At 39.9% G+C, this 25,841-nt stretch overlaps 2 protein-coding genes across 4 annotated transcripts; both read right to left on the reverse strand.

The window, feature by feature from the left end:
* Positions 1-4,581: 4,581 nt before the first annotated feature.
* PDCL2 (phosducin like 2) lies at positions 4,582-9,921 on the reverse strand. Its single transcript, XM_057414097.1, has 6 exons — positions 9,727-9,921; positions 8,870-8,990; positions 8,285-8,375; positions 7,220-7,363; positions 5,172-5,380; positions 4,582-4,834 (listed from the first exon to the last, which is right to left on the reverse strand). Exons 1-6 carry the CDS (start codon positions 9,730-9,732, stop codon positions 4,665-4,667), a joined length of 741 nt encoding a protein of 246 aa, XP_057270080.1. The 5' UTR covers positions 9,733-9,921; the 3' UTR covers positions 4,582-4,664.
* A 1,080-nt stretch (positions 9,922-11,001) lies between these two features.
* Positions 11,002-25,393, reverse strand: NMU (neuromedin U). Of its 3 annotated transcripts, XM_057414112.1 has the most exons (10): positions 25,130-25,393; positions 21,692-21,750; positions 17,795-17,842; positions 17,639-17,698; positions 17,066-17,095; positions 16,909-16,959; positions 14,820-14,894; positions 13,131-13,184; positions 11,723-11,762; positions 11,002-11,173 (listed from the first exon to the last, which is right to left on the reverse strand). In XM_057414112.1, exons 1-9 carry the CDS (start codon positions 25,308-25,310, stop codon positions 11,727-11,729), a joined length of 594 nt encoding a protein of 197 aa, XP_057270095.1. In that variant the 5' UTR covers positions 25,311-25,393; the 3' UTR covers positions 11,002-11,173; positions 11,723-11,726. The 3 variants fall into 3 exon arrangements, with proteins under 3 accessions (XP_057270095.1, XP_057270101.1, XP_057270105.1); XM_057414118.1 differs by lacking the exon at positions 16,909-16,959; XM_057414122.1 differs by lacking the exon at positions 14,820-14,894.
* Positions 25,394-25,841: the final 448 nt, after the last annotated feature.

The raw sequence follows: 25,841 nt of genomic DNA on the forward strand, positions 1-25,841 counted from the left end.
GTCACCGGGCCTAGCGGGTGCCCCGCGAGCGTCCCCGGCCCCCGGCGGCGGCCGCCCCCGCCGCGCCCTGCCCAAGGGCAGCCGCTACCCTCCCCGCACGCCGCCACCGGGGCAGCGGCAGCGGGGGACCCGCCGGCGCTGTCAAACTTTACCGGCCCTGCTCCGTGGCGCACCCCGCCATCCCTCCCACAGCAGCCAGGTCCGGCGGAGCCGCCCTCCCCGCCCCACCCCGCAGCGCTCTCCTCACCCTGCCCCGCGCGGCCGTTGCCCGCCCGACCTCTCCCGGCGCCCGCCGTCCCGTGCGCGCAGCCCCGAGCCCGCCGCCGGCACAGAGCCTCCTCCAGCGGCAGCGCCAGCAGCCGGGGCCGGGAGTCCCCTCGCGCACCGCGCCTGCGCCGCCCGAGCCCACCGCCGAGCTACCGCGGCGCCTCGCGCCACCGCGCGTGCGCCGGGGCGCACTGCACCCCGCGGCACTCCGGCCCCGCGCGCACGGGGAAGCGCCGCGCACGCGCAGGGAGGCGGGAGGTGATCCCCCGCTGCGCGCGCGTCTCCGCGCGTGCGCGCCCACCGCCCGCCAGGCAGCGAGGGGTGCGCAGGCGCACTACGTGCCGCGCCAGCCTGACCTCGCCTCACCTTACCTCACCCCCGCTCCGTGAGGGGAGGAAATAAATGGCCGCCATCGGACATCGCTGCGGGCGGTGGTATAACCGCGGGGTCGTGTCCTGGCGCGCCGGTGCCGGGGAAGCCCGGCTCGGAGATACCCGGCAGTACCACGTCTCTGGCTCGGAGCATCGGGGTTTGCCCAGCCGGCGGTAGCCGGGCTGCGAGTGGGAAGCCGGGGAGTGAAGATGGCCCGGCCGCCCTCCGCCTCCAGATATTGGCGCCGCGGAAGGCTGCCAGCGATGTCGCAGCGGCTGCTGTCGCTGCCAGACGGGATGCTCCAGGGCTGGTTTTGCAGGCGGGCGCGCAGCCCGGAGTCGAGCCCTCGGCAAGGGATGTTCTGAACGGAGGCGCTTGCCTACTGAAATAGTACACCTGGCGCAAGCCGCCGATCCGGCAGTGCCCGAGCGTGTGACACGGTGCCCGGCCATATGGTGATTCCCAGGGGGAAATCCGGATGATCTCTGGGAACAGACGTGCCAGCGCAGGTTCTTTAGGGGTCGCGCACCCCATGGTGGCGGTGGTCGGCGGTCTCTTTGATCGCTAAAACGCAAGGGAGTGGCAGAGAGCAGACTTGACAGTCTCCGTCCTTTTGCTTGTGTGCAATGCTTTTAGTACCAGTTTATGAAACAGCCTTACCTAACATTAAAAATAAGTGGTCCTAGCTGAGTTTTATATCTCAACACCTAATAAAATCTGGTACCTTTAAAAATATTGTATTAATATTGCACGGTTTATACAATTTGTATCGTACGGAACTAATGGCTCTTGAGGTTGAGGAGATTCCTGGAGTACCAAATGGAAGGCTCACGCCAGAAACTGCCCTGCTGACTGAAAAGCAGCAGTTTAAACCCATTGTTCTCATTTGCTAATCTTTACCGTTTTGGGGGTGGTTTTGTGTGACTGGAAGGTAAAAGAGTAATTGTGGATTTGACAGTTGGAGTTCCCTGTATGAGGCTGAAATATTTTTGTTAGGCAGCCTACACAGTGATGAGGTGTAAATTTCTTCAGAAAATGTGTCATTTCAGCACTGGAAGACGCAGCTATAGTGGTAGTTTGCAGGACTATATCTGATAATAAAATTACCGCTGTTGTGTTTGTGTGTTGGTAAAACAAAAACTGCAGGATGTGGCTATATGCTTGACTTTGCAGAGAAAATTGTGAGACAGACCAACTAATAAATACAGCATCAGGTATCATAGCTAATCAGAGAGATGCCTAATGGATGCTGCACAGTCTTGATGTAATGGTTTCCAGCCATACTGCATGACTGGAATATGCTTAAACATGCAGTGACTGTTAGTATAAAACTGGTCTGCATGCAGCAAGACAAAGCAGCATGCTTTTCTGTAAAATACAACATTGCTCAGCAGTAAGAGCATGTAAATATTCAGTTTTCTTTCTCAGCTAGTTACAAGGATATTGGTTTTTTGTTTGATCTAAACAGCAATGTACCTCAAAGCGTAATTACAGATGTGTATCTACAAAAGCTTAATTAGTGTTTGTGTCTGGAATGAAGTAAGGAACTTGGCTGCAAAATCTCATGGATTCTTCTTTCTGTATCATTTTCCAGGTAGATCGGTTTCCCTGTTTGATTCACCTTGTGACCAAAGTCATGCAAAGTGTTGTAGGGCCAGGAACTTCTTCAGCAGTAATGCTGCTAGAGAGCTAGCTATGAGCTCAGTTTTCCCCCTTGAAGAACTTTAGAGTATTAATAAAACCACTTGTTTTTGATACCTACTGATTCATAATACTGTTTCTAGCTTTCAGTTTCTGCAAATGTGTTGTAAACAGAATGATTTCATTACTCATTCGAAAGATAATGCTTTTTTGATGAAACATGGAAAAGATAATAAGATACAGCAGAAACTGAAAATCCAGGAGAAAATGTAAGAATATTTTCAACATAAATGCCTAATTACCACATAAATATGGCCAAGAAATCAGGAGGCTAGAACCAGGATCAAGTTCAGTGTATCAAATTTGCCACATGATCTTTAGTAACCAGTAGTAATACTTGAGACAAAAAAAGTAGAGAGTGTACTCTTTCTTCACACCTTGCCTGTATGGGAGCATAACACCTACCTACTGCAGTGCTGCAGCAGCAAATTACTCTGTAGCTTGCACATCTTATATTTTGGGATCAACGAGATCAAAACAGGCAGTACAGCTTTGGAGATGACACACATTTCTTTTACTGCAGAAGTTACTGTCTAACCAAGGTCATTTTTTAAATGCTGCTTCTCTTTTGAAAGAGTTTTAAAGGCTTGTGAGGGAACAGGGCAGAAGGCTTAGAAATGGTGTGGTGGTTTTATGGAACAATTCTCCACCCAGATACACTATTTTTATGGCTCTTACCATCCATATGAGTTTGTTCTGGTGTGCAGTGATGGTTTTGTTTCATTCACAAAGTTTACATGAGAGCCAACATAATTTTCAGACATTACCAAATAATGAGTGGCAAATCTTCTGTGAATTACTGAATGATGGGACTGGGCTGGGCCAGAAATGCAGATGTTTCCAGCATGCTCCAATTAACTATAACCATGTTTCCTGCAGAACTGTGATTGCCATCTTATGCATGGTAAATATTCAGAGCCATAGAACAGTCACCTGCTTGGAAAGTTCCTTCTTGATCCTCACTGGCAAATTCAAAAGAGAATCTGTTTGAGGAAGCTGGTCTTGAAACTAAATTTCACATCACTCCAGGATACTAAACTCTGTGGATTTAACAAAGACACAATCTACATAACCCTTGCAAAGCAAGACTGCCCAATATTCAGTCCTGGACCCTTTTCCTACAAATGGCATAACTGACCAAGAACCAGAAACACAGAATCATAAAACAGTTTGGTTTGAAAGGGACCTGTGCAGTTGTGTGTTACACTCGTGTACCTCACGGCAACCACAGTAGCAGGAGGGAGGTTCACCACTAAGAGGAAGCGAGTGGTAGTACTCCTTTTATTGCAGCCAACAATGATGCTTGCCTGAAGTGACTGTGGAAACATATCTGAGGTTACTGGTGACCTATTTACATTTAAAACTACTAGTTAGCTTTCTAGTTTTGAAGTGGCAGATAACACCAGTTTAGCCATTATCTCTGAAATGCATTTACTAGTTTACTACTTTGACTCTACAAAATATAAGGGTCAAGGCCAGGTTGGACAGGGCTTTGAGCAACCTCGTCTGGTGGAAGGTGCCTCTGCCCGTGGCAGGGGGGTTGGAACTAAATGATCTTTGAGGTGCTTTCCAACTCTTAACGATTCTATGATTCATTAGCACATGGGAGATTGTTTTTTTTTTATGATGAGTCACAGGAAAAATAACATTAATACTATATACAGTTTGATTACTCAAAATCTGAATCAGGAGCGTGGTTTCTTCATGTCGCTCATAGTTTTGCTTATCTACAGCTTGTAACTGTAAACTATTTTCTCAATGATACACTTTTTGTTAGGAAGGAACAACTGATGCAACTGTCAGTATTCTAACATAGTGGACTGGGAAAATTATCCTTGACCCTGGAGAAAATTCTGTCAAACAAACAGAACTGTTAGTGGATTCAGGGCCAAATCTTGATTTTGTATTGCTATACACGTTGTCTGTGGATCACCTTATCGGTGAGGAGAACCAAGAAGGTACTTAGCAGAGCAGGGAATTAAAGGAGTGTCATGTACCCATGCTGCATAAAAGGAGGAAGAAAAGCATGGATTACAGCCCACCAGCTAATACTCTCCCTTTCCCGTTCTGTTTAAGCAGAGTTTGTATGAAATGGAGAATTGAGACTCTTGGGGTAAATGACAGCCATCTATATGGATCTAATCCATCAAAGTACGGGTTTAATTTACATCAGTTTTCTTCCACAAAGTAAGCAAACAAAAAAAAAGAAAAACAAAAAAGAGTGAAACAAAAGCCCTTTTTTTTCCTTTTTTTTATTTTTTCCGGCTTACCAAAGGAGCAAACCCAGTATTTGAGCTCATTTAGGTCAGAGCAGATGATCTGCATTAAAATTTTCTCATGTAATATGTGGTTTCATCGCATCGCTGTTTTTTGGTGGCTTCACAAGCAGGAATATTTTGCACTGGAAGTGTCATCATATTCACAATGCCCTTTTTTGGGTTTTCTTCTAAGTCAGTTTCTATTGCTCCAACTTCAGCTAGTTTCCATTCAAGCTCTGTAAAAATAACAATTTGTTCTGATAACTGCAATGAATTCTCACTTAAGAGAAAAGGACATTTATTAAAGACCAAGATCCATCTTAACAACACAAAAAAAAAGCCATCCTTGCAACAACCCAACTTTATCCCAGTAAAATATCTAACTGTGAAATTGCAATTTTATCAATATTTTTATCAGTTAACAGAATTACATGAGTTTTTTGATTTTCATAGATTTTTTTAAAACAAAAATAAAAAATGTTTTCCACCTTTAAGCAGTGATCTTTAGATCTAATGATTACAAAGAACATAAAATATTCTGTAATGTGAACAATTTAAAAATATTTTTCATACCTTCTACTTTAAGATATATTCCTCCACACTGAGTTACTCCAATGAACCTGCTTTTTATTTCACCAGTTTTATATACAAGTAGTGTGGGTAAACAGCTGTCATGGTAATTCTGAATGCAGCTGTTCGCAGCAGCCTTGAGAAACTTGACTTCTGGAAACTTTCTGGCCAGTAGGCTGAGGTGTTTGTTAACCAGTAAACACATTGGGATGCTAGAAAAGAGAAAGAAATCACAATGACACTGCTGGTATAAATGATCTGTAAAATAAAGTTATTAAAAATAAAGCTTTTGAAGAATAAATGACCTTTTCCTATAGTCTGCTTCTACTGTAAATTGTTACAAGGATTGCACCACAAATTTTATTTAGCTTCTAAGATCATTGTGATTTAAAGACCTGTCCAAATAAAAATATGTAATAGTAACAGTCTATAAAATAGGTCAGTAAAGCTACCAGACAGTTGAGCATTGTGCCTCAAATTTTGTTCTCCACTATGATTTTTAAAGCTCATTTTGTCTGTTTATGGTAGAGTTTAAATTAGATTTTTTTATTTTTTTATTCTGTAATATACATTTTACTTTCATTTATTAGAGCTGGCTTTCAGTTTACCATTTAATTGCTTCTTCATTCTTTTAGTAAAATCTGAGTAACATCAGGGAAACCTTTATGTAGTCACAGTAACCACCAGAGGCCTGTTGATTACTTTCATAGCTACTGTTTACAGTACAACCACTATATAAGCCTCAGTTAAAAAAATGCAAACAACACAAACAAAACAAACAGAAAAACCTCAAACAAAAAAAACTCCTCCACAATTACAAACAGTGGTGGGTTTTTTTGCTTCCCTTCATCCTGTTAACCTTTTAGAAGTTAGGATCTTTGCTGCAAGTGGCTGAAGTCAGAGAGGCTGGTTTACCCTATGGATCCTCGACGAGTTCCCGCAGTACCCTCTCGTGGCCAAAGGCAGGTGAAGCAGTTTTGTTACCGACCACTAGAGACTTCGGAGATCTCATATTCATTCCTAAGGAACTATGAGTTTTCCCACAGACTCGTATTTATGCAAGGGTAAAGTATAGGATTGGTTCTCCAGTAAACAGAACCAACTAAAAGCAAGAAAAGCTGCTATTTTCTTTCATCAGATCTGTAAATTTACGTTACTGTAATTTGAACAATTTCACTCTCACTTGATTGACCTATTCCTCATGGAAATAATACTCAGTTCCTGACAACTGAGAAGAATCAAAGAAGATTCTCCCCAACAGACTTAAAAAGAAGGAAAAAAGAGAGCCAGTCTGAATCTAAGCAATGCAGTCAACATTCCATACCAATTCTCAGTGCTTTTCAAAAATATCTAATGGAGTTGCTAACATATCCTGAACTGATCATGGAAACCCTCTGACATTTCTGCTGAATTCCATCACAGCTTCTCTTACCATTAGAGAATTTATTGGGGAATGATAAACAAATGAATTCCCTAGCTTTGCTCAGGTTTATAACTGAGAATTAGCCTATTGGGTTTTTGATTAATTCCAGTAAAAGGGGAAATAAGGTGGAATAATCGTATAGAGCACTCCTTCTGAGAAAAGAACCTGCAAACGAACTTCCTTTAACACAGACTTCTTTTAACACACACAATGGACACTACTTTAGAATCATAGAATGGTTCGAGTTGGAAAGGACCTTGAGATCATCTAGGCAACGACGCCTTACGCTAGACCATGTCACCCAAGGCTCTGTCTAACCTTGCCTTCAACACTGCCAGGGATGAAGCATTTACCACTTCCCTACTTTCTCAGTGAAATTCAGGAATCTCAGTGAGGTGTAGTGCATAGTGATAAGCATATGCAGCAAGAGAAATCTTTCATATAATTGAAGTAATTAACTCTCACAAAATTAGTTGATAAGTCAAGGAGGTCCCATGCTCTACGATTCCATCATCTCCAAAAAATTGCTGTTTTATTAGTCTACTGTATTTAATTTTTCTTGGTATTTTAATTATCAGTTAAATTCTCTATATTGAAGTATTAACATCTTAAACAAGAATGGAATTACCTTGACCGATAAAGATGAATTATAACCCAAACATCTTCTGGAGCATTTGTCACTTCCTTTACATACTGCTCTCCACAAATTTCTCTTAGCTCTCCATACTTCTGCCTCCTCTGAAGACTCTTCCATTCTTGCAAGCGTTGCTGCCTAATTAAAAAGTAATAATAACAACAATAAGCATCTTTGGAGCATTTAAAATGCATTTTAAAGTAATATCTACTGCATTTCTCTCAGTTACTTTAAAAAATGCTTTGAGTAACCCTTTAGCTCAAGGTCTTTGAATGTAACTTCAGAGCTGGGAAGGCTTCTATGCTAATCCTTATTCAATAAGAGAACATTAAAATACATTTTTTTTAGTTCATCAGCATTAGATTTGGAAAATCTGAGTAATAAACACATTGCACAAGGATATATCATTTGAGGCAAAGCAATTAAAATAATCCAGGTATTTTTTATTATTATTATGAATATGATATTAGTTTGAGGAAGAACTATTTACGATTTTAAAATAATTCACAAAAATTGGAATGTAAACCCAGTAGATGGCAGTCTTCATCCATAAAAATACTTGCAAGGTAGAAAAAAATGCCTGAGATTAACTGAACTAAAAGCAGCTATTAATTTTAATAACTGAAAGCCACCATAGAAATGCCTTTTCCAAAAAAAAGTTTAAAAAATATATATGCAATGTTATTATAATCTAGCAACAATGCTAACTTAGGTAAATGTTGAGTATACAACACTTCAAACATACAGTACCACAATATATCTTCCACTGAACTGAGGATGTAAAACAGCAGTTTCCACTGTGGCCCCTTCTGTTTGTTTTCTTTTAAATATCCATCTTTCACACTAAACAATTTTGTTCTAACAAAACAACAAAGTAAAATATGGTGTCACTGCTTCTCTTTGCCACAGGTAATCAGGAAGAAATAGTATAGCAAAGCTTTTCTGCAGATATGTCAGTCAGCAGACATGAGTGTTTAAAAGATTTTATTTTTCAAGAGCATGTACATGTGTGACAGTGACACGTGCACTCTTAATCTGGACAGAAGTATCTTACTATACCTGTACTTTTCAATAGCTTCCCTATCAGCCTCATCAAAATCATCTTCAGCTTCCTCTAATTCCTTCAGATTCATTCTTTCATATGGCTTCACTAGAAACAACAAACAAAAAATTAGTCACTTTTTGTTCCCCAAACTGTCTGCAAACATTTTTAATGTATGAAAAGTATTACATAGTTGTGGAGCTAATGGAAAGAAACAGATGTACTAATTTCAGAAGTTAGTCAACTTTGGCCTAACTCTGGGTAAGAGAGAGGAAAAGAAATTTATTTAAATACAGCCATGCAGGAAAAAACAGAAATACAGGAGTAGATTACAATCCCTTGTTCAGAATGTGAATCTTGCTGATACTGATCGGTTATTTTATGACATTATGAAAATCATTCATACATTACATGCCATGTTTGTCAGTAACTGTTATATTTGCATTGTACGTTTAATTCAGAATCCATTTTAGAATTGCCAAGTGAAAATCATTAAAACAACAGTTGTTGTACAATGTTTAAGTTACTAGTAGCATTATTGAAAATATTTCTGCTTTTCAAATTTTGTTATAGTAATGGCATGTATTTTTAATTCTACGTGCCTTCTGCTTCTTTCTGCAAGCGTAAAACCATTTCTTCAATTTCATCTTTCGGGTTTTTTTTTGGCGGAAGAATTCCAAATTGTCTGAGTATGTCATTCCATTCAGTATCTTCGTTTGGGTCCTGTTTTAATATAACGAAACAAAACTAAATCAATCTTGTGCACCTTTTTAAAATCAAAACCAGCCCTTTTTCATGTTGGCACTTATTAAGGATGTTACAAAAGGGAAACATTACTTAGAGGCTGCAATACCTTCATGGACAGTTCTCTATCATGGATTTTCATTTGTCATTTTTTATTTCTGAACAGAAAACAGCAAGAAAATAAGAGAGAAAGAAAACTAAAAATGTAAGCATAGATAAAATAATCAGTCTCCAAAATAGGAGCTAAAAATTGCTTAAAAGATGTATGGAAACTTATTTCAGAAACACAAAACTATACGCTGCTTACTTAAACACACTTAAAGAAATACAGCTTTATACAGGCAGGCTTTTTGTATCAGTATTGTGTTGCTATGAAGAATAAGGTATTAGAATCATAGACTCATAGAATCAGCTAGGTTGGAAAAGATCTTCAAGGTCACCAAGTCCAACCTTGTGGCAGTTTCTGTAAACAGTTAAGATGAAGGGACTGCACGCTTTTTATGCACAGGCCCTGGCAGCTGCCTTTGCTCCTTACCTTCTCCCTGCCCATCCTTTTCTCTCCAGTTGCCTCCATTGAGGTGATTGCCTCAGGCACCTGCCTCCCCTACCTACCTGCCGCCTCCCCCATTGCCTTGATGTTCCCGCCCCAACTCCCTCAGTCTCGGCTGCTGCGAGACCCTGACACCTTGGATCCGGGGTGACCCTCTGCGCCCACCTGCATGGCTGCCCCCGGGGCACTGCCTCAGCTAGTGGAGGCCGCTGGTCTGACTGGATGACAGCGGCCGTTGGGGCAGGGCCACCCCGCCGCCCTCACTGGCTCTAACGGTGGTAGCCTGAGGCAGCAGTGGGCCCCAACTGTTTGGCCCTGCTGAGAAAACTGATCCTGTTCAAAGCAATTTCAGAAAAAATAAAGCACAAAACCAGCAGAAATAAACAAATCCTGAAGGCTCCCTGCTTTGCCTTTCAACCATGGCCTGCATGAGTGGAGGATGGTAGTTGTGTGGTGTAAGGCTTTTTGTGGCAGGCCACACATTAGTTAGAGTAGGGTTCATATGTAACTAGAGCCTCAGTTCGTACATAATAGCAGCAGTTTAACTAGAGGCATAGCAAACTGCAGAGTGAAAACAAGCAGGCAAGAGGAGGAACAGGGCTTCTTAAGCTGGTTTCCTCCTCTGAGGCCATCTGTTTTCCCAGGTACCGTCTGAAGTTCAGCTGCTCATCCGAGCTTGCAGAACCAAGCTGAGGTCAATTTAATGCAGTAATGCTGAGGTCAATTTAATCCCTGACTAGCCAGTACAATGTTAAGAAAAACCCGATCGGCTTCTATACTAATGGATTAGTTACTTGATACATAATTACAACCTCAACATTGTATGTCGACATAACCCTGGTGTGAAAATAAACTCAAGAGAGAGCAGCTAGGAAGATTGTGAAACTAACTTGTGCTTTTGAGTACAGTTTCTCTAAGTCTACATCAAAACCAGTTGAGTTTTCGAGTGAATCCTAATTCTCGAGGAATGTAAATAACACAGTTAAGTCACCTTCTGAATGATAACCATACTGCATTGTGACTCAATAGCTAAAAAAAAAAATTGATGCCGTTGTATTCTAGTTGAACTGAAGTCATGATAGGTCTTCAAAACATGCGACTTGTTCAATTTCCTTTGGTTAAGGAAATAGAAATGATCACCAACATCATCGTGAAAACTGAACCACGCCTTTTCTTTGTCTCACCTAGATAAGCTGTGATTTTAAAGACTGCACAAATCACAATATATATGTATATATATATACACAAAACATACAATACTCTACATTGCAAACATTCTCATTAAAACAACTGAGTGCCTTTATTTAAAAGGGCAAATAAATGTATGTAACAGTAGTGTTAAAGACAATGTCTGTTGCATGCACATATTGATTTGACAGTTACATTACACACAGTTGTAAATATCACAACACTGGGAAGCAATAATTTTAATATGCTTTTAGTATAATCAAGAAAATAAAGACACATTTGAATCCTGAACAGAATCTGGTTTAAGAACATTTACATTCTAGTGACTTTGTACATTACTAACAAAAAATTTTTATAAGGAAAACAATATGTCCATGTACTCAGCATTCCTGCAGCATTAGTTCTAGGTCAGGAATCTAAAATCCTGAAAAAGAAGAAAAAGCATTAGCTGTTGGTATAACACCAAATACCTAAATTATGATAGAGCCATAAAATGTGTTAGGAAGCAGAACATTATAATATTGGCATACTTTTTCAGTATCTCTCCAGATAGTTGAATGCTTTTAAATTAAATTCTTAGTTTCAGTGTGATTTTTCCTGTGTAAGATTACCCCCATGGTGTCAGTTTACTTCTCAGTATGTATTTGGTAGGCAGTCAGATCAGTTCTTCCTGGCATATACTTATCATCATTGCAAAATTTTTAAACTGTTTTCAAATCTGGGATATTTTCCATTATTGCTGCCTGAAACACCTGTGTTCTCTGTCCTAGGAACTGAGTACCTACAGCTTCTATTTACGTCATCCAAAGATATGTTAATTTAACATCTGGGAGATGTTTGTCTGTGGAAATCTAAGTTGGCTACACAATCAAAGGCTCTCTGAGACTGCTTCTCAACACAAATATTGTGGCCTATTTGTATAAAAATAAACTTATTTAAATGTAGATCATGCTTAAGAATATTAAATAAATACCTCCTTAGCGAAAATCCACTGATCTCCTTCCATTGCGTGGCTGAAAGAAAAATATTCAGTAAGTGCTCTGCTAAACTGAATGGATTCAGTAACAAAGCCCCAAACAACTTAGTGTGTATAGAAACTGATAAACTTCTCAGTTCTGTCAACATGAGCATCATTAAATATAAACCTGAGACCAGTTATTGTTTAATATGTATCCTCCTCTGGAGGAGAATTAGACAGTAAAATTATCTGTGTATAGACTGAAGAATGAATTATGACCATCTTGTATGATTTTATAAGGGGGAGAAAGCCACAAGAAGGCACTCTAAGAGACCATTATCCTTCCTTCTTTTTTCATTTTCTTAAAATGTGTTTTCAGATTGCTGTTATTGCATTATAAGTGTTTATTGCAATTAACAAACAAATATATGTCACTCTCAATGATTTTATTTTTAGACTGTGTTCATTAACATAGGCAAAGAGTTTCTCCCTTTTCGCCATGGTCGTTCTCGGAAATATTTTCCACTGCTGAGGGACTAGATACAATTTCTACTAAAGCTGCTAAAAAAATGCCTTTCTGAGCTTAATGAGGATTTACTTTTTACTCTGGCATCGTGAATGCCTCGGTGACAATATTACCTATAACTTTGGCCTGTCATAAGAACTGTAAAAGTCCAAGCCCGATACATAAAAAAATGTAACTATACAAACTTGCCCTCTTTTCATTAGAATCATAGAATCATTTAGGTTGGAAAAGACCTTTAGGATCACCAAGTCCAATCTTAGCCACTTCTTTAAATAAAGCCATTAGCCACCTTCTTATTTAAATAGAAAAAAGCATTAACCAAATTTAGGGGAGTTATTATTAACTCTGCTTTGCCATTTTTACCTTACTCAATATTTCTAAAATGGAGTAAAAGGGCTCTATGGCATAAAAGATGAACAGGTAGTTTCATACTTGAGAATTTTGTATCTAGCTTCTAACCATACTGGCCAAAACACAAGGAAAAAGGGAGAGGAAGACCCAGTAGCTCTTTTGATTGTGTAAGCATGGCATTGTATTTATATCATATGCAAATGTACCATATTGAACAAACCTTTAGAGAGATTGTCCAATATGCTGTATTTTCTAGAACTTTCTCTGAGAATTAAATACATAATGACCAATGACTTATTAAGGTATAGCATGGTATTGTGTATACACGAATATTAAGGTATGTACAAAAAATTCCTGCTATGCCTTTATTTTAATCCAAGAAAATGTCTCGAGCAGATCTTAGGTTGTCCTGTATGGTGGGATGCTCTAACTGAGCAGAATTCCCTCAGTCACAGTAACTCTTACTATAATTTGTTGGTTTCTCTACATTTTTGTTTGTAATACTTAGCACAAAATTCAAAGAAAAAAAAGTCAAACAAACCATACCCTGTAAAAAAAGTATCCTCTGCTTTGAAACCCTCCAGGTCCATGAAGTTCTTCCTGGAAAAAAATTATTTTAAATCATGTCTACACTTGTAAATTAATACACATAGAGCGGTTATTTATGTACATACTTAAAGTATTTCTTCAGTAGTTTTATACAGTCTTGCCCCTTAAGGCATGCTTTATGTGTATTGTTCCATGTCAGTAACATGTTGTCATGTAGAAATAGTAGAGATCATATGAATGAGGGCCAGATTCCACCTCAAGTTTTGACTTGGTTCATACTGCTTTTGAATGTACTAGCAACAATGAGCAGCCTTTGCCTTCGACTTCCCAGGTTTCATTACCCAGACACAACCAGAGTGCCTTCAGGGGAGAGGAGTCTCTATGGACAAAATGGAGCTGATCTTCAAGCCTCACAGAAGGACGACATTACAAAGCTTAAATATCAGAAATACTTAGGCTCTTCCTAAGAATGAGATCCCAGACTGTTCCCAGAGGTGTGTCAGGATCATGCTTTGAATTTTAACTTCAGTTCACCAGGTATACCACAATACTCAGGTTCTTTGCTGTACATAAAACATCTGTATGATTTTTACTTATATTGTCCATATCATTCTAGCCTTATCTGGCTCTGAAATACCCATCTCAGATCCATTCAGTATTATAGGGCTTATTGTATTTCAAAAGGATAAAAATTTGTCTGTTGAGTCTTGTACATTGCCATTGGAGTGTCTTATGGCACGTCTATTTCAGTATTTTTCTACTTTTTCTATTCAATGTGTGAACAAAAATAAAAACAAGCAAAAAATAGGCAGCTTTTGCAAGTTAAGGAAATTGATCTAGAACATAAAAGGAATCAAGAGTACAGTTGCTAACATGGACTTGTGATTTATGCTAATATGTCATTCTCTGCTTATAGACAGACAGAAATTTACTTAGTTTTGTTTGATTTCATGTCAGAAGGTTAGTATTCGAAAACAACTGAAGACAAAATCTGTCTTCATTGTAACACCTGCCTTCTAATCTTCCAAGGGATATTAAAAATAATTGTAATGTATATGCATGTATATGTATACAGAAACATACATATTTGTGAAGAAGTATGGTTATTTAAAGCTCTAATTTAATGCCTGCCTTCTGGAAGTTCAGTGTCTTAGACTGACTTGCCAACAAAATGTGTCTTAATCTGCACCTTAAATTAAACAGTAAAATTGCCTATAGATTAGTTGGAAATTATTAGAGCTATAGGCCACAAATAATATATTTTTAAGGAGTAGATAGTATTTGAATTCCAAATAGAAAGGGAGAGAGGGGAGGTATAGAAGAACCCCCTAGAAAATATAACTTCAGTGCAATATATTTGCTTATATAAAATTTGAAAGTCTTTTTCTTTTTATAAAATGACTAACAGATCCATTTTGACACATAGGCTCTGTGTTCTGCCACTCATCTATGTTATGGGTATGTTACTTCAGCAGTCTTTGGTTTAAAATGTTAAATATCAGGAGGATTATTTTTCACTAGTTAAAGAATAGAAAACCCTCATGTTTCTAATGAAAATATAACAGAGTTATATTAAATAATGAAAATAAAAAGTTAGGAGCAGAAAGTTCTACAAGGACATTTTTAGAAGAGGTAATGAATCACAAAGTGTGAAAATGCAAGTATACAGAGTTTAAGATTACATACGTCTAGTTTGTATCTCTTCAGTCTTCTCTCATTAAGCTGGGGAACGAGTTGGAGTAAAGGATGCAGGACAGAAGACTGAGAGGACATGAACACAGATACACGAGCAACAGTGAAATTCAGACCTTATGATGCAAAAAAAGTCTCTTTACACAGTATTGGCTCATGGACCAAACATGCACCAAAAAAAAAAAAAGGACTGAAGATGTTAATTGAGAAACTTATCTTTTTAACATTCTGACTTGACAACAAACAGGTACCAGCATTTATATTTACATTACGAATGTGACTAAGAATGATGGAGGGAAAACCTCTGTCCTCACCTTTACTCATTACAAGTTCAGAACTGCTTACAGACTTCTTGCCCAGCCAATTGCAATTATTCAGAGTATTATCAGCCTCTGTGAGTACAGAGAATATATTTCCATACAGTACTCCTGCTAACAATTCTATAATTATCTACAATGGAATTTAGCAGCTCCAATCTCCAATGTACTGAAAAGTTAATTTTACTTCAAAATAACTTAAATTGCAGCACAAAAAAAATGGGTTTCTTTTTCTGCTAGAAAACAACGTGCAGAAGGGATCCATTCTCAAGTAAAATTTGTAACCATGGCACTGGTCACTTTACCTAAAAGACAAGCTCCAATTTCCTTGTTTTCTACAAGCCTTGCAGACAGCCTGGTTAAGCACAGTGGCATGGTGTGCAGCCTAAGTGCCCCTTGAAAGAACACAACCATGCAGGCTTGTGGGGAGAGGTCCACACTGAGAACTAAAGCAGAAAAACCTATTTTCTATTAACTATTTTAAAACTTCAACTAATGTAAATGTAACTTTAAAAATAATGATTTTTGATACAATACTTCTTAGAAAATACAACAGAGAATGACATGGAATAACTAGAGTTAACAAAGTGTTAATGTACTTAATAGCTAAAATGAACTTGCCTACTTGGAGCAGATTTTTTGCTGTCTGCCTGAGGTAGGCAATGTGGCATCATAACATCTACAAAAGGTGAAGTTTGACATGAGAGGAGGAGTTAAAGGGCATCCCAAGTGGCCACTCAGGCTCTGTCTTGCAGTCAGTGGAAAGAGGCTAATAAAGCCAAGAAATAGTGGATCTCACCCAAGTTAGTATCTCTGGGAACTGGGCTAGAAAACCAAACAGCTAAACCATAAATGAGAAAACAGTAATCTCTGGGGGCAGGCATGGGCAGAGGTATCCAGGATGGGGATGAAGGGCGATGCAGTAACCTCTTAAGCAGGAGCAGCAGCAGGAACAGCTCATTTCACTGTGCCCTAATTAGCATTAAAACCTCCAGAGCTTCTATCAAGAAAGCACTGTCCGCAGTATCAACAATACCAGTTTCTGGGAAATGCACTACATATTTCTGAAGAAACATAAAGAACAAGGCAAAAATGGACATTAACGTATAAGACTGATTGTTAAGAAATGAAAAAACATGAAAATGTTTTAACTTTCTCAAAATCCTATGGTGCACAGAAAAAACACATAGAAGCACAGAAATAACAGATTATGTTTGCACTTTAAAAGCAAGAATGGATCACATGTTGGTTTATGAGAATATTTTTATAGCAACAATACTAGGCTATTTTTAAAATCATATTTTTCATTTAAAATACTATTCAAAGTTTGAGTGAGACTTAAATACTATTTTGCCTGGTACATATGTATGACACGCCAAAACCCCATACAATTTCATTAGTAAAAAAAAGAAAAGCTTTGTGAATTTTCTTAATATTTATGGTCATGTTCTCAGCTTCCATAGAACTGGATTGTTTCACTGAAAATGTTATGTTCCAGCACCAGAAAAAAGCATTTGATCTTATTCTTAAATGTTGAAGCTACAAGATTAAGATGCAGTTGGGATTCCATGAATGTATGGATGTTTTTCACACCTGTACAGTATTGATGATTTCCTCCTATGTTATTAAAGCCCACTTTATGTCTCGAACATGAAACTCACAATTCTGAGCTTGATATACAGTTGGAGAGACTACTACAAAAAGGAACATTACCCTGGTTTTATGTACAATACACATGTACTCACAGGAGGTTCTATGCCACTTACCATGATGTCTGAGTTGCCTGAGTCATGAGTCTTAGAATAATGAAATAAGAACTGTTCAAAAAAATTAGAAGTGGGGATTTACTACAAAACAGGTCAAGGGTGTTATCATTTTCTTGACAATGTTAGTGTGAGTGTAAAATATACATTGAAGTCTTACCCTTTTGGTGTTGTCTTTTTCATCTAAGCCCTGTGGGAATAAGAATCAGTAGAGAGGCTTTCATTTGTTGGGAAAAAAAAAAAGAAAAAAAAAAAGAAAAAAGAAAGCAATGGACAATTTTGACTGTATTATAAACTTTTCAGTACTGGGTTGGAAGATCATCCTTCCTTGGCAGATATATTACATGTCTTTGCTTATCAATGTAACTACTCTTTTCAAACTCTGTAGAGAGCATTGATTACTCTCTCCTAGAACAGCAGATGTGTTTAGCAGATGCTCATTTGTATATCCCTAGACACTCCTAAGTACATTTCTTTCTCCATTGAGAGCTCATAATTTTTATAATCTAGAGAAAACAGAAACACCTAAAACCTTGTATGCGACCTGGAGATTACTTTCCAAACATTGGAGTCTCCCTGCTATCTTTAATATCTGTTGGATTAGGACACATAGCCTTCCAGAGTAAGAATTGACAGTATTACTTCCAGCACTGACACTTCAGATACTTGGTCCTCAGAATTAGTTGTATGAATCAAGCTTCATAAATGCTAAGTAGACTTTCGTGTGTGTTACCTGTGGTTTCTGAAGAAATCCCATGATCAAGAAACAAAGTTCTTCCAGTGTAGTGGACGCCTAATGCAAAGAAAATGTGAACTCAAGTATTACACTTCCAATCCTACTGCATATAACAAAGTATCAGAATAATGAAGTAACCTCTGTCTGACTTACCTGATGCTGGGAATCTGGGGACAGGTAGGCAGAGCATGCATCTTCTATCTGTAAAAGTTCACACAGTCCTTCTTTAGGAAGTCAGATTAGTAAAAACAAATGAGATATGTATATTTTCAGAAACAGTTCAGGGCAGCTAAAGGTGTGGCAAGGTTGTCCACTGAAAGGAATCCTTATGAGGCACATTCATTAAATATTTTGCATTCAAGGGGCAAAAAAGGCCCTACCCAGATTAAAAAAAAAAAAAAAAGTGCACTTGCTTGATCTGAACAAACACCTACTTGTTCTTTTTAATCTTACCTACCTCATGCACCTGTTATTTTTAACCTTCTCAGACTAAGCCATATTTTAAATTATGATTTTAAGTGTTTGGGGGCTGGACTATGTACTCAAATCTTTTCTGTGGTATCTCTGAATTATACAAAACTGCAAAGAAAATTACAAAACTAAAGCAAGTGATTAAACGAGCAGGCTGAAAATGCAAGTCTTCCAATCAGATTCCAGCATCCCTGCAGGTGTATGATGCACACATCTCTTGGATGATTAGGTGTGCCAGTACATCTTATGTATGCCAGTCAATTTGTGTGAGTCACCAAGCAGGCGATATCTGAGGTTTGCACTGATTTGCCTTGCAAATGAGGACCCTTACAATATTGTGTTTAAAAGATGTGGTTCCCAAATCACAGTACTAGTAGGAGAGATTCAATATATTTCAAGGGATCTAAACTCAGAGAGCACAGTGGAAGAAGTTGTTGCTGATGAGTTTAGACAAAACAGAATGTGACACACCTAGACAAAAAACCTAAGTCAAATAAATGCACAAACCAAACAAAATGCCCCAACTCCCATTTCACCTGGATCAAAACAAATGCTCCTTTAGCTCTACATCCTGTCTCAAAAAATGGCCAAATGTCAACACCCAGGGAAGAGCCTAAGAAAAGATCAGTGTCTGAGTAAACCCCATGCTATCCAGCCATTAGTAATCTGCAGTGCAAGCACTTTGAGTTGAAACTAGGTCTTTTTAATAAAGCTCAGTGAATTTCTGTGCTGTGAATGTGACCAATCTCTCCCTGAACCACTGTGAGCTTTCAGCATCTACAACGCACTGTGGCCATGTTTTCCTAAACACTGCATGAAATAACCACTTGCTTGTCTTGGTCAGTCTTTTCAAAGTTACCTTCATTCAGTGTTATCATGATCTCACTACTTGGAAGAGTAGTGAATAAGCAATTCCTACCCATCCTCTCTCTTCTGTTCATAACCTTGTATAGACAAACAATCACATCCTCCTTCTGTTGTCTCTTTTCCAGGATGAAAGGATCTCATAATATTGAATCATTTTTAGTGGAGTTATTACTTGAGAAAGGAGAAGAACTGGACTAAAGGGTATTTGAATTCATGGAAGTAATAGTACCAATGCTGAGGAAAACAAGCCTCCAGTACTCCAACTAAAGTTGCACAGTTTAATAATAATGAAAAAAAGAAAAAAAGAGGTTTAACTTTTCATTTTGTAACCTTAAAACTGTATCAATAACAACCTCAATTGCTATGTGCTATTTTTTCCCATTAAATATTTGATACTGTTAGTCCAGATGCCAAAAAGCTTTGCCAATCATCTTGTTCACAGACTGCATAAAAAAATGTGGGGGTTGTAAAATACAAAGTAGGCACTGCACTGGGTCTTGTGACTTTGTTGTAGGTAAAAAGCCATAAACATCACTCTTTAGCAATCAAAACATTAAATGAAAAAAAAACAATAAACAAGTAGTGCATATCTGAGTAGTTCAAGACAAGAGATGATTCATTTCTCTAGAGGCAATCTGCAAGAAAGCATTAGCAGACATAGTGGGAAAGCTAATAGCTCACAGAATTCCCCTTTCAAGTAGTTTTTGCTGGTAACGCATCCTCCCTGTTCTCTTTTCTCTTCATCCTGTATTTGTCTCTGGGCATATTAGTTCAGCTTCGTTACTTTTGGAGTAAGAAAATGTGGAGGGAGAAATCAGCAGTAAAGGAGACAAATGAGCTGAATGAATGAATAAACTGAAATAATTTTGGAAGCCTACATTAAAAAATTGCTGCTTCTTCTTGGTTAGGGATTTTCATTTGTTTGGGGTTTATTGGATTATCTGTTTGGTTTGTAGTTGGAGTGAGCTCTTAAGAGAACTACCATAATTCTGTAGGAGGGCAAGCCAAAGACTGCTTCATGCTCAACACAATGCAAGGCAAAAGCTGCATGGACAAAACAAGGGCTGAGGAAAAGCCACCATTTCTGTTAATTCCTTACAAAATATATAAAAATGTAATCATTTTTATGGACCTTGTTGCTTCTTTGTAATTTTCTGTCCCAAAATGTTTCTTTCAGAAACATGGCCTGAGGAGCATGTGAATTGTTTGGGGTTGGTTAAATAACAAAGAAACAAAACAATATGAGAGACAAGTAAAGGAACACAATACTTAGTTACAAAGTTCCCATATTTATAAACTCTGAGTCATTCCTGGAAAAAAAAAATAGGCTCTTTTAGAGGCAGGGTTTCTCTGGGATGGTCCACTGGTAAAGTAACAAACAGAGAATAACTGACTTTCACTCCTAGAAACTCTGGTGAACTGGTATGTTTCCATAATCAGGTTAATTTAGGGTATATAGCTATGCATCTAATTCTCTTTCCTTACAGCCTCTCCAGTCTTTCATTATTCTTGCTATAATAGTAAATTTTATATTGCTCATATTATGTAATTTGACACAGAATTTAGAATTTAATGCATACATTTTCATTCACTGAAATCAGCAGGAACTTTGCCTTGTTTCCAGGCACCATCAGGACAAATCCTGTGTTACAACTAGTAAATCTTGTCAATAAATGCAGAAATGTATAAGACAGCATTTTTAATCTGGAATGTATGTAACTCATTTACAAAAAAAAAACCCTTTAGCTTCCGGATCTTACTTCCTAAGAGACCAGTTTTTCCCAGAAGATAAATATCACCAAGGCTTGTTCAAGTGCCAGTCAAGAAATGCATTCATTTTTGAGTCAATACCTCCAGCATGAACTAAGGGGAGCTTCAGGACAATAAGGGAAGTGTCTCCTGCAACGGCCACAATTGGAAGATATTTACTCTCTGCATCTGTAACCCTGGTGAGTCACTTGCTTTTCAATGTTACCAGGAGCTACAAAATTAAATGTCAACAGAATACTTGAAGGTTACATCAACGCCAGGACACGTGAACTGAAGGCTAAACCCTCTCTACGTGTTATACCCTGAATGCTCCATCAGTTCCAAAAGGGCAGGGAAGAGCCCATGTTAACACACATGTCACATTCTAGGGTCAAAACAAATGTTCATTTCCAAGATGAGAATGGAAGTCATGACAGCAACTGTAGCAAAATGCTAAGGGGGCTAAATGACACAGTATATTATCCTTTATCTAGTAAACTGAGAGGCTAAGATAGGATAAAATATGGTGTCCCAGCCCTGTGTGCAGAACAGAAGCAGCAAGAGGTAAGACTGAATGAGTTGACACAATTCCTGTGTACCATGTACAGACTATAAAACCACTGAATGGGACACTTGTGTTGCTTCCAGGGATGGTGACTGCCTGATCATCAACAGTTGAATCACAGCTGTTACCAAATGTAGCTTTCCATTGAGCCAAGACAGTCTTTAGCCAGAATAACATCTCAACACCCAGCCTCAACATCCTCCTGGAACAATTGTTCAGAAAATCTGAGAAATAAGGTGTTCTGCCTCTTCACTGATGTCAGGACAGGAGATACACAGGAGAACCAGGGCTGGGAAAAAGCAGCACCTGAACTCTGTGCAAGAGAAATACTGGAGGGTGAGGTAGCAAGGATGGGCATAGAAAAAAGTGGGAGTACCCCCGTAGCAGACGATGCTTACCCCTTTCCACAGCTGCAAATCGTCATCTGCATTAAGTGCTTGGGATGGCATTGGTGCACCTAGAAACACAAATCATGCTTAGCAGTGCTGTACAGCAAAGGTCATTTGCCTAAGTATCCCATGTCAGTGATTTAAATAAAAACTCTGAATGCAATACGATACCTCACACACTTACTAAATGTGAAGTCTGAGAGCTGCATTGTGGGGTTTGTCCAGTAGTTTCTGCCTGCTCTACATTAGCAACACAGCAGGAGGTTTCTTCACAGGTTCACAGCAGATACAGATGCTCACACCTTTTAGCAGTAAAGAGTGTGGAAGTTACTCAGGTTTCACTGAGGGTCAAGCTAGCATTAGCCATTCTCAGTGATAAGCAGCAGGCAAGAAAATTTGCATGGCAACTCTTGAATGCTAAGATCTGCTCAGGAAAACACAATCCAGCATCTACAAAACACAATCCCGCATCTACAACCTTGGACGTTCTGAGATCTCAGCTCACCTCAACACACACACTGGAAGTTGAGAAGCTGGATTCTACCTCTTGCTTTCTTGTGTGTTATAATTAAAGAATTAAACATGAGCTATGTAATGTACACTTGCATATGAATAATGCTTGTGACAAGCATGATGGTTTTGAGAAAGTGATAGACAGCTCATACGTAACTGGCTTTGTTTTCTCTCTTTGGTGTATGTGATGTGGAAAAGCTCAGTCCCTTAGAAGATTAAATGTGTGATTAATCGATTAATGCTGCAGTGATGCCATGCTTGGCTTAGGGGCAGCTCCTTTCTCCAGCTCTGCCACTTAGGCTGCAGACCTAGAAGTCACTGTCTCTGGGTCACTTCCAATTCAGCACCCAGAATATCCACCTTTCCACATTGTTATTCTATCTGGCAGTCTAACAGCAATGTGTGATTCCATAAAACACAGAAATGAGCATCACTGCATTGAGATTACACTAAGCATCCTACAAGTGTATCAGTGAGGGGATGTGTTGCAACTCACCTGTGAGGGAGACTAGTGCTGGAGAGGGATGGTGCTTTATCTGTACAGTCCTAGCACTGCAAGAAACCCTACAAAGTAAAATAACTCATCTCCCTGCCCAAAGTTGCTGCCCATGAGCCATGCCTAACAGATTTATACACTGACCTCAAATTAATAGGGATTTTATAACCTCCCAGACAGCCTATAATGAACTGTGGTCACATGTTTTTCACAGAATTGAACCAAAAGAAACAAAAAGAGGTGAAGGTAGACTGAGCTAGTATGGCTGCATGAGCAGGGTATGAATGCCCATCATCTCCATTTGTTTTACATGGACCACTAATAACAATAACTACAACACTATCTAGTTCTAGGCATGAAGGTGTGGATTTCAAAACCACATTTTGGTACTGACACAGACTTAAGGTGATTAAATAGTCTGGAAGTTTGCTTTACCCAGAGAAGAATTAGAGGGACTCTTAATCTTATGCTGTAGAAGTGGGATATGTTTCAAATCTGAGATGTTCACATAACAAGAAAATGGTTTTCCAGTGAAAAGTTTGCTTTTCTCGATGTTTATTTTAAAGAAAAAAAAAAACAACAAATAAATCCAAGATGTTATAATTCTCTTTCTTTGTTTTCTATTCTTAAATTAGTGTATTCAAATTGGAGTATTGCCTGGGACTGGCATCCTGGTTGTGAAGAGCAGAACTGGGCAACACTTCAAATTAACACACCTTCCCACTTAAACCTTTACCTGACTGCCTCTGAGCACTGTTGCTGCTATTGCCTGGTTCCCAAGGCTTTCTAGGGGGAGCAGAAGAAATCCAATAATCTATAAAGTTTAGGGCAGCTGGTAAGAAAGCCTGAATATTACCACTTGCTTTTTTTGTTGTTTTCTTTTTTTTTTTTACCTGGAGCATAAACTTTTGGACAGAGGAGATGCAATTATTCCACGAGCTGCTAAGTTTCCTTAGCCCTTCTCCACTTACTCACAAACCTCTTACTTCATGTGCAGTCCTATCTGTTTTGTGCTCACTCCTAGGACTACATATCCCTCCATCACCCCATCCAGGACAGTGCAGCAGTCCCTACAGAATATCCTTCATTTACACACATACACAACAGCACACACAAGGATACATTTAGTTAACACTTAGTTATTTTGTAATACACACAAAATAACCATAGGAAGAGAAGAAAAAGGAAAAAAAAAAAAAAAAAAAAGAACTAATGCTATTGAGGAAAGCAATCCCATTCAAAAGACACCTGGAGGAGGAAATCCTAGAAAACTGACAAAGTCCATGACACACTTATCTTTCAACTCTCCCAACTTCTAAAAACTCAGCTTCTTCCAAGTCAGCAGAACAGCAGATGCACAGTTTGAGTGGCTTTTCAACCTGAGATTCACTTCTTGCACCTTCTCTTCTTTCTACTGCTTACCTTACACAAACTCCTGGCAATCATTTCTATAATATCAGTGATGAAATATTGTGTGCTGTTGCCTTTCCTTGCTCTCCTTTTCCTTCCCTTCCCTCACATCTTCAGAATTTATTCTTAACAGAATGCTTTGAGCAACCTGGTCTAGTGTGAGGTGTCCCTGCCCATGGCAGCGGTTTGGAACTGCATGAGCTTTAAGGTCCCTTCCAACCCAAACACCTCTGTGATTCTGTATTTTATTTAGATTTCTTTGATTCTTGATATTAAAGAGAAGAAAAAACAAAAACAAACAAGCAAATCTGAACAAAAGCTCCTGATGAAAGCAACTCACACACATACAACAGAAACAAACCAGAAATACTCCTTGCATGGCAATTTATTTTGTAATGCTGCTTCACAGGGTGTAAGTAGGTAATCTATCTGGAGTGGGAAAACAATAGAAAAGAGAGCATGTTTTGCTAAAAAGCCAGTTAGTGGTGCTCATTTCACAAGCACTCCCTGCTACAAAACAGCAGCTTTCAGATGTAAGACAACATTTCAAATTAAATCAAGATAATCAAGCGCTAAAACACCTCAGCAGCTCTGTCCTTGCCCACTTAACCCCACCACCAGGGATTCCTCATGAAATAATTATTGCTTCAAGCTGGACTAGGTGGCTTCCAGAAGATGCTAAATATTCCTACAATTGTGATACATCTCGTTTTTCTTAGCTTTTAAATCAGAATAAATCATATTTGAAATGAAAGCACTATTAACAAAAGCCACTTCCCCAAGTTGCTGGGGTGAAGATTTGCCGGGACAGGGTAATCCTACCGGCATACATGAAGAACCACCCTCCGAAACCGTGCCCAGCCGCTGCCACCTCCTGCGCATCCCGGCCTGCCTCCCAGCCCCGCAGTCGACCCCAGCGCGGGAGGTGGCGGCTCGCAGGCACGGCCGGCAGGCTGCTGGGTCACCCCCCCAAAACCATTTGCAGAGCTGGCAGTGCAGGAAGCGGTTGCGAGGAGGATGCTCCTCACCTTTGCAAGCAGACATCGAGACGGCGAGGAGGAGGAGGAGCAGCGGTGCGCCGTCCCCTGTCTTCCTCAGGCCACTCCGAGTGAGGGCTGCGGGCGGCTGGTGATGGTGGTGGAGATGTCCCATTACTTGTGTGGTGCGTGTCCCTGTCACTGCCTCCCTGCGAGCCGCTTCTCTGGGCATGGTCTCGCTCCCGGCCAGTTTTTAAACCTCCTTACACGGGGACGAGCATCACCCTTACTCACAAGCGGCGCGTCAGCAGCGCTGCCAGCCCTGCCTGCTGCCCTGCCCTACCCGCCCGCCTGCGAGCCTGCCCACCTCCCCGCCGGTCCTGCCCGCTGCCCTGCCTGCCTTCTCCTCCGAGGCCGGACCAGCCACCTCCTCCGTCCGGCCGCTTGAGACTCAGCCCTGCTCCTGCCCGCTCCGCGGGGCGCAGATCCACCTGCAAACCTTGCTGGGGCGGTGGGTGCCGCCGCTTGGGATGGAGGTGAGGGGCTTGGCAGGCTCCAGGCCAGTTCTCAAACCCCTTTCTAAGAAAAATCCATGTTTGAAAACACACGCGTAGAGCACCCTGAGCCCTGAAAGCAGCAATGATGGCTGGCACAAGAGGTGCTGCTTCTCTCCTGCTGTGCTCCGTGGTTCAGTGATGAAATGCCAGTGGCAAAGAAGAGCGTTCAGGCACCGTCCCAGCCCAGTATGGAGGGGAGAAGAGGC

This window comes from Pezoporus wallicus, unplaced genomic scaffold (assembly GCF_028554395.1).
Source record: "Pezoporus wallicus isolate ANWC-B61680 ecotype Strahan unplaced genomic scaffold, APGP_CSIRO_Pwel_v1 contig_5709, whole genome shotgun sequence".
Lineage (NCBI taxonomy): Eukaryota > Metazoa > Chordata > Aves > Psittaciformes > Psittacidae > Pezoporus > Pezoporus wallicus.

What these genes read in the sequence shown, in the direction of transcription:
- PDCL2 (XM_057414097.1), bottom strand. An exon ending in CTTGCAGAAAGAAGCAGAAG is followed by an intron (nt 8,376 to 8,869) that starts GCACGTAGAATT and finishes TGTTGTTTCTAG; the next exon opens with TGAAGCCATATGAAAGAATG. An exon ending in ATTCATCTTTATCGGTCAAG is followed by an intron (nt 5,381 to 7,219) that starts GTAATTCCATTC and finishes TCTCTTTTCTAG; the next exon opens with CATCCCAATGTGTTTACTGG.
- NMU (XM_057414112.1), bottom strand. Translation starts at nt 25,310, where the DNA reads ATGCCCAGAGAAGCGGCTCGCAGGGAGGCAGTGACAGGGACACGCACC. An exon ending in ATTTGCAGCTGTGGAAAGGG is followed by an intron (nt 17,843 to 21,691) that starts GTAAGCATCGTC and finishes GAACTTTTACAG; the next exon opens with ATAGAAGATGCATGCTCTGC. An exon ending in AAAAAGACAACACCAAAAGG is followed by an intron (nt 16,960 to 17,065) that starts GTAAGACTTCAA and finishes TTTTTTGAACAG; the next exon opens with TTCTTATTTCATTATTCTAA.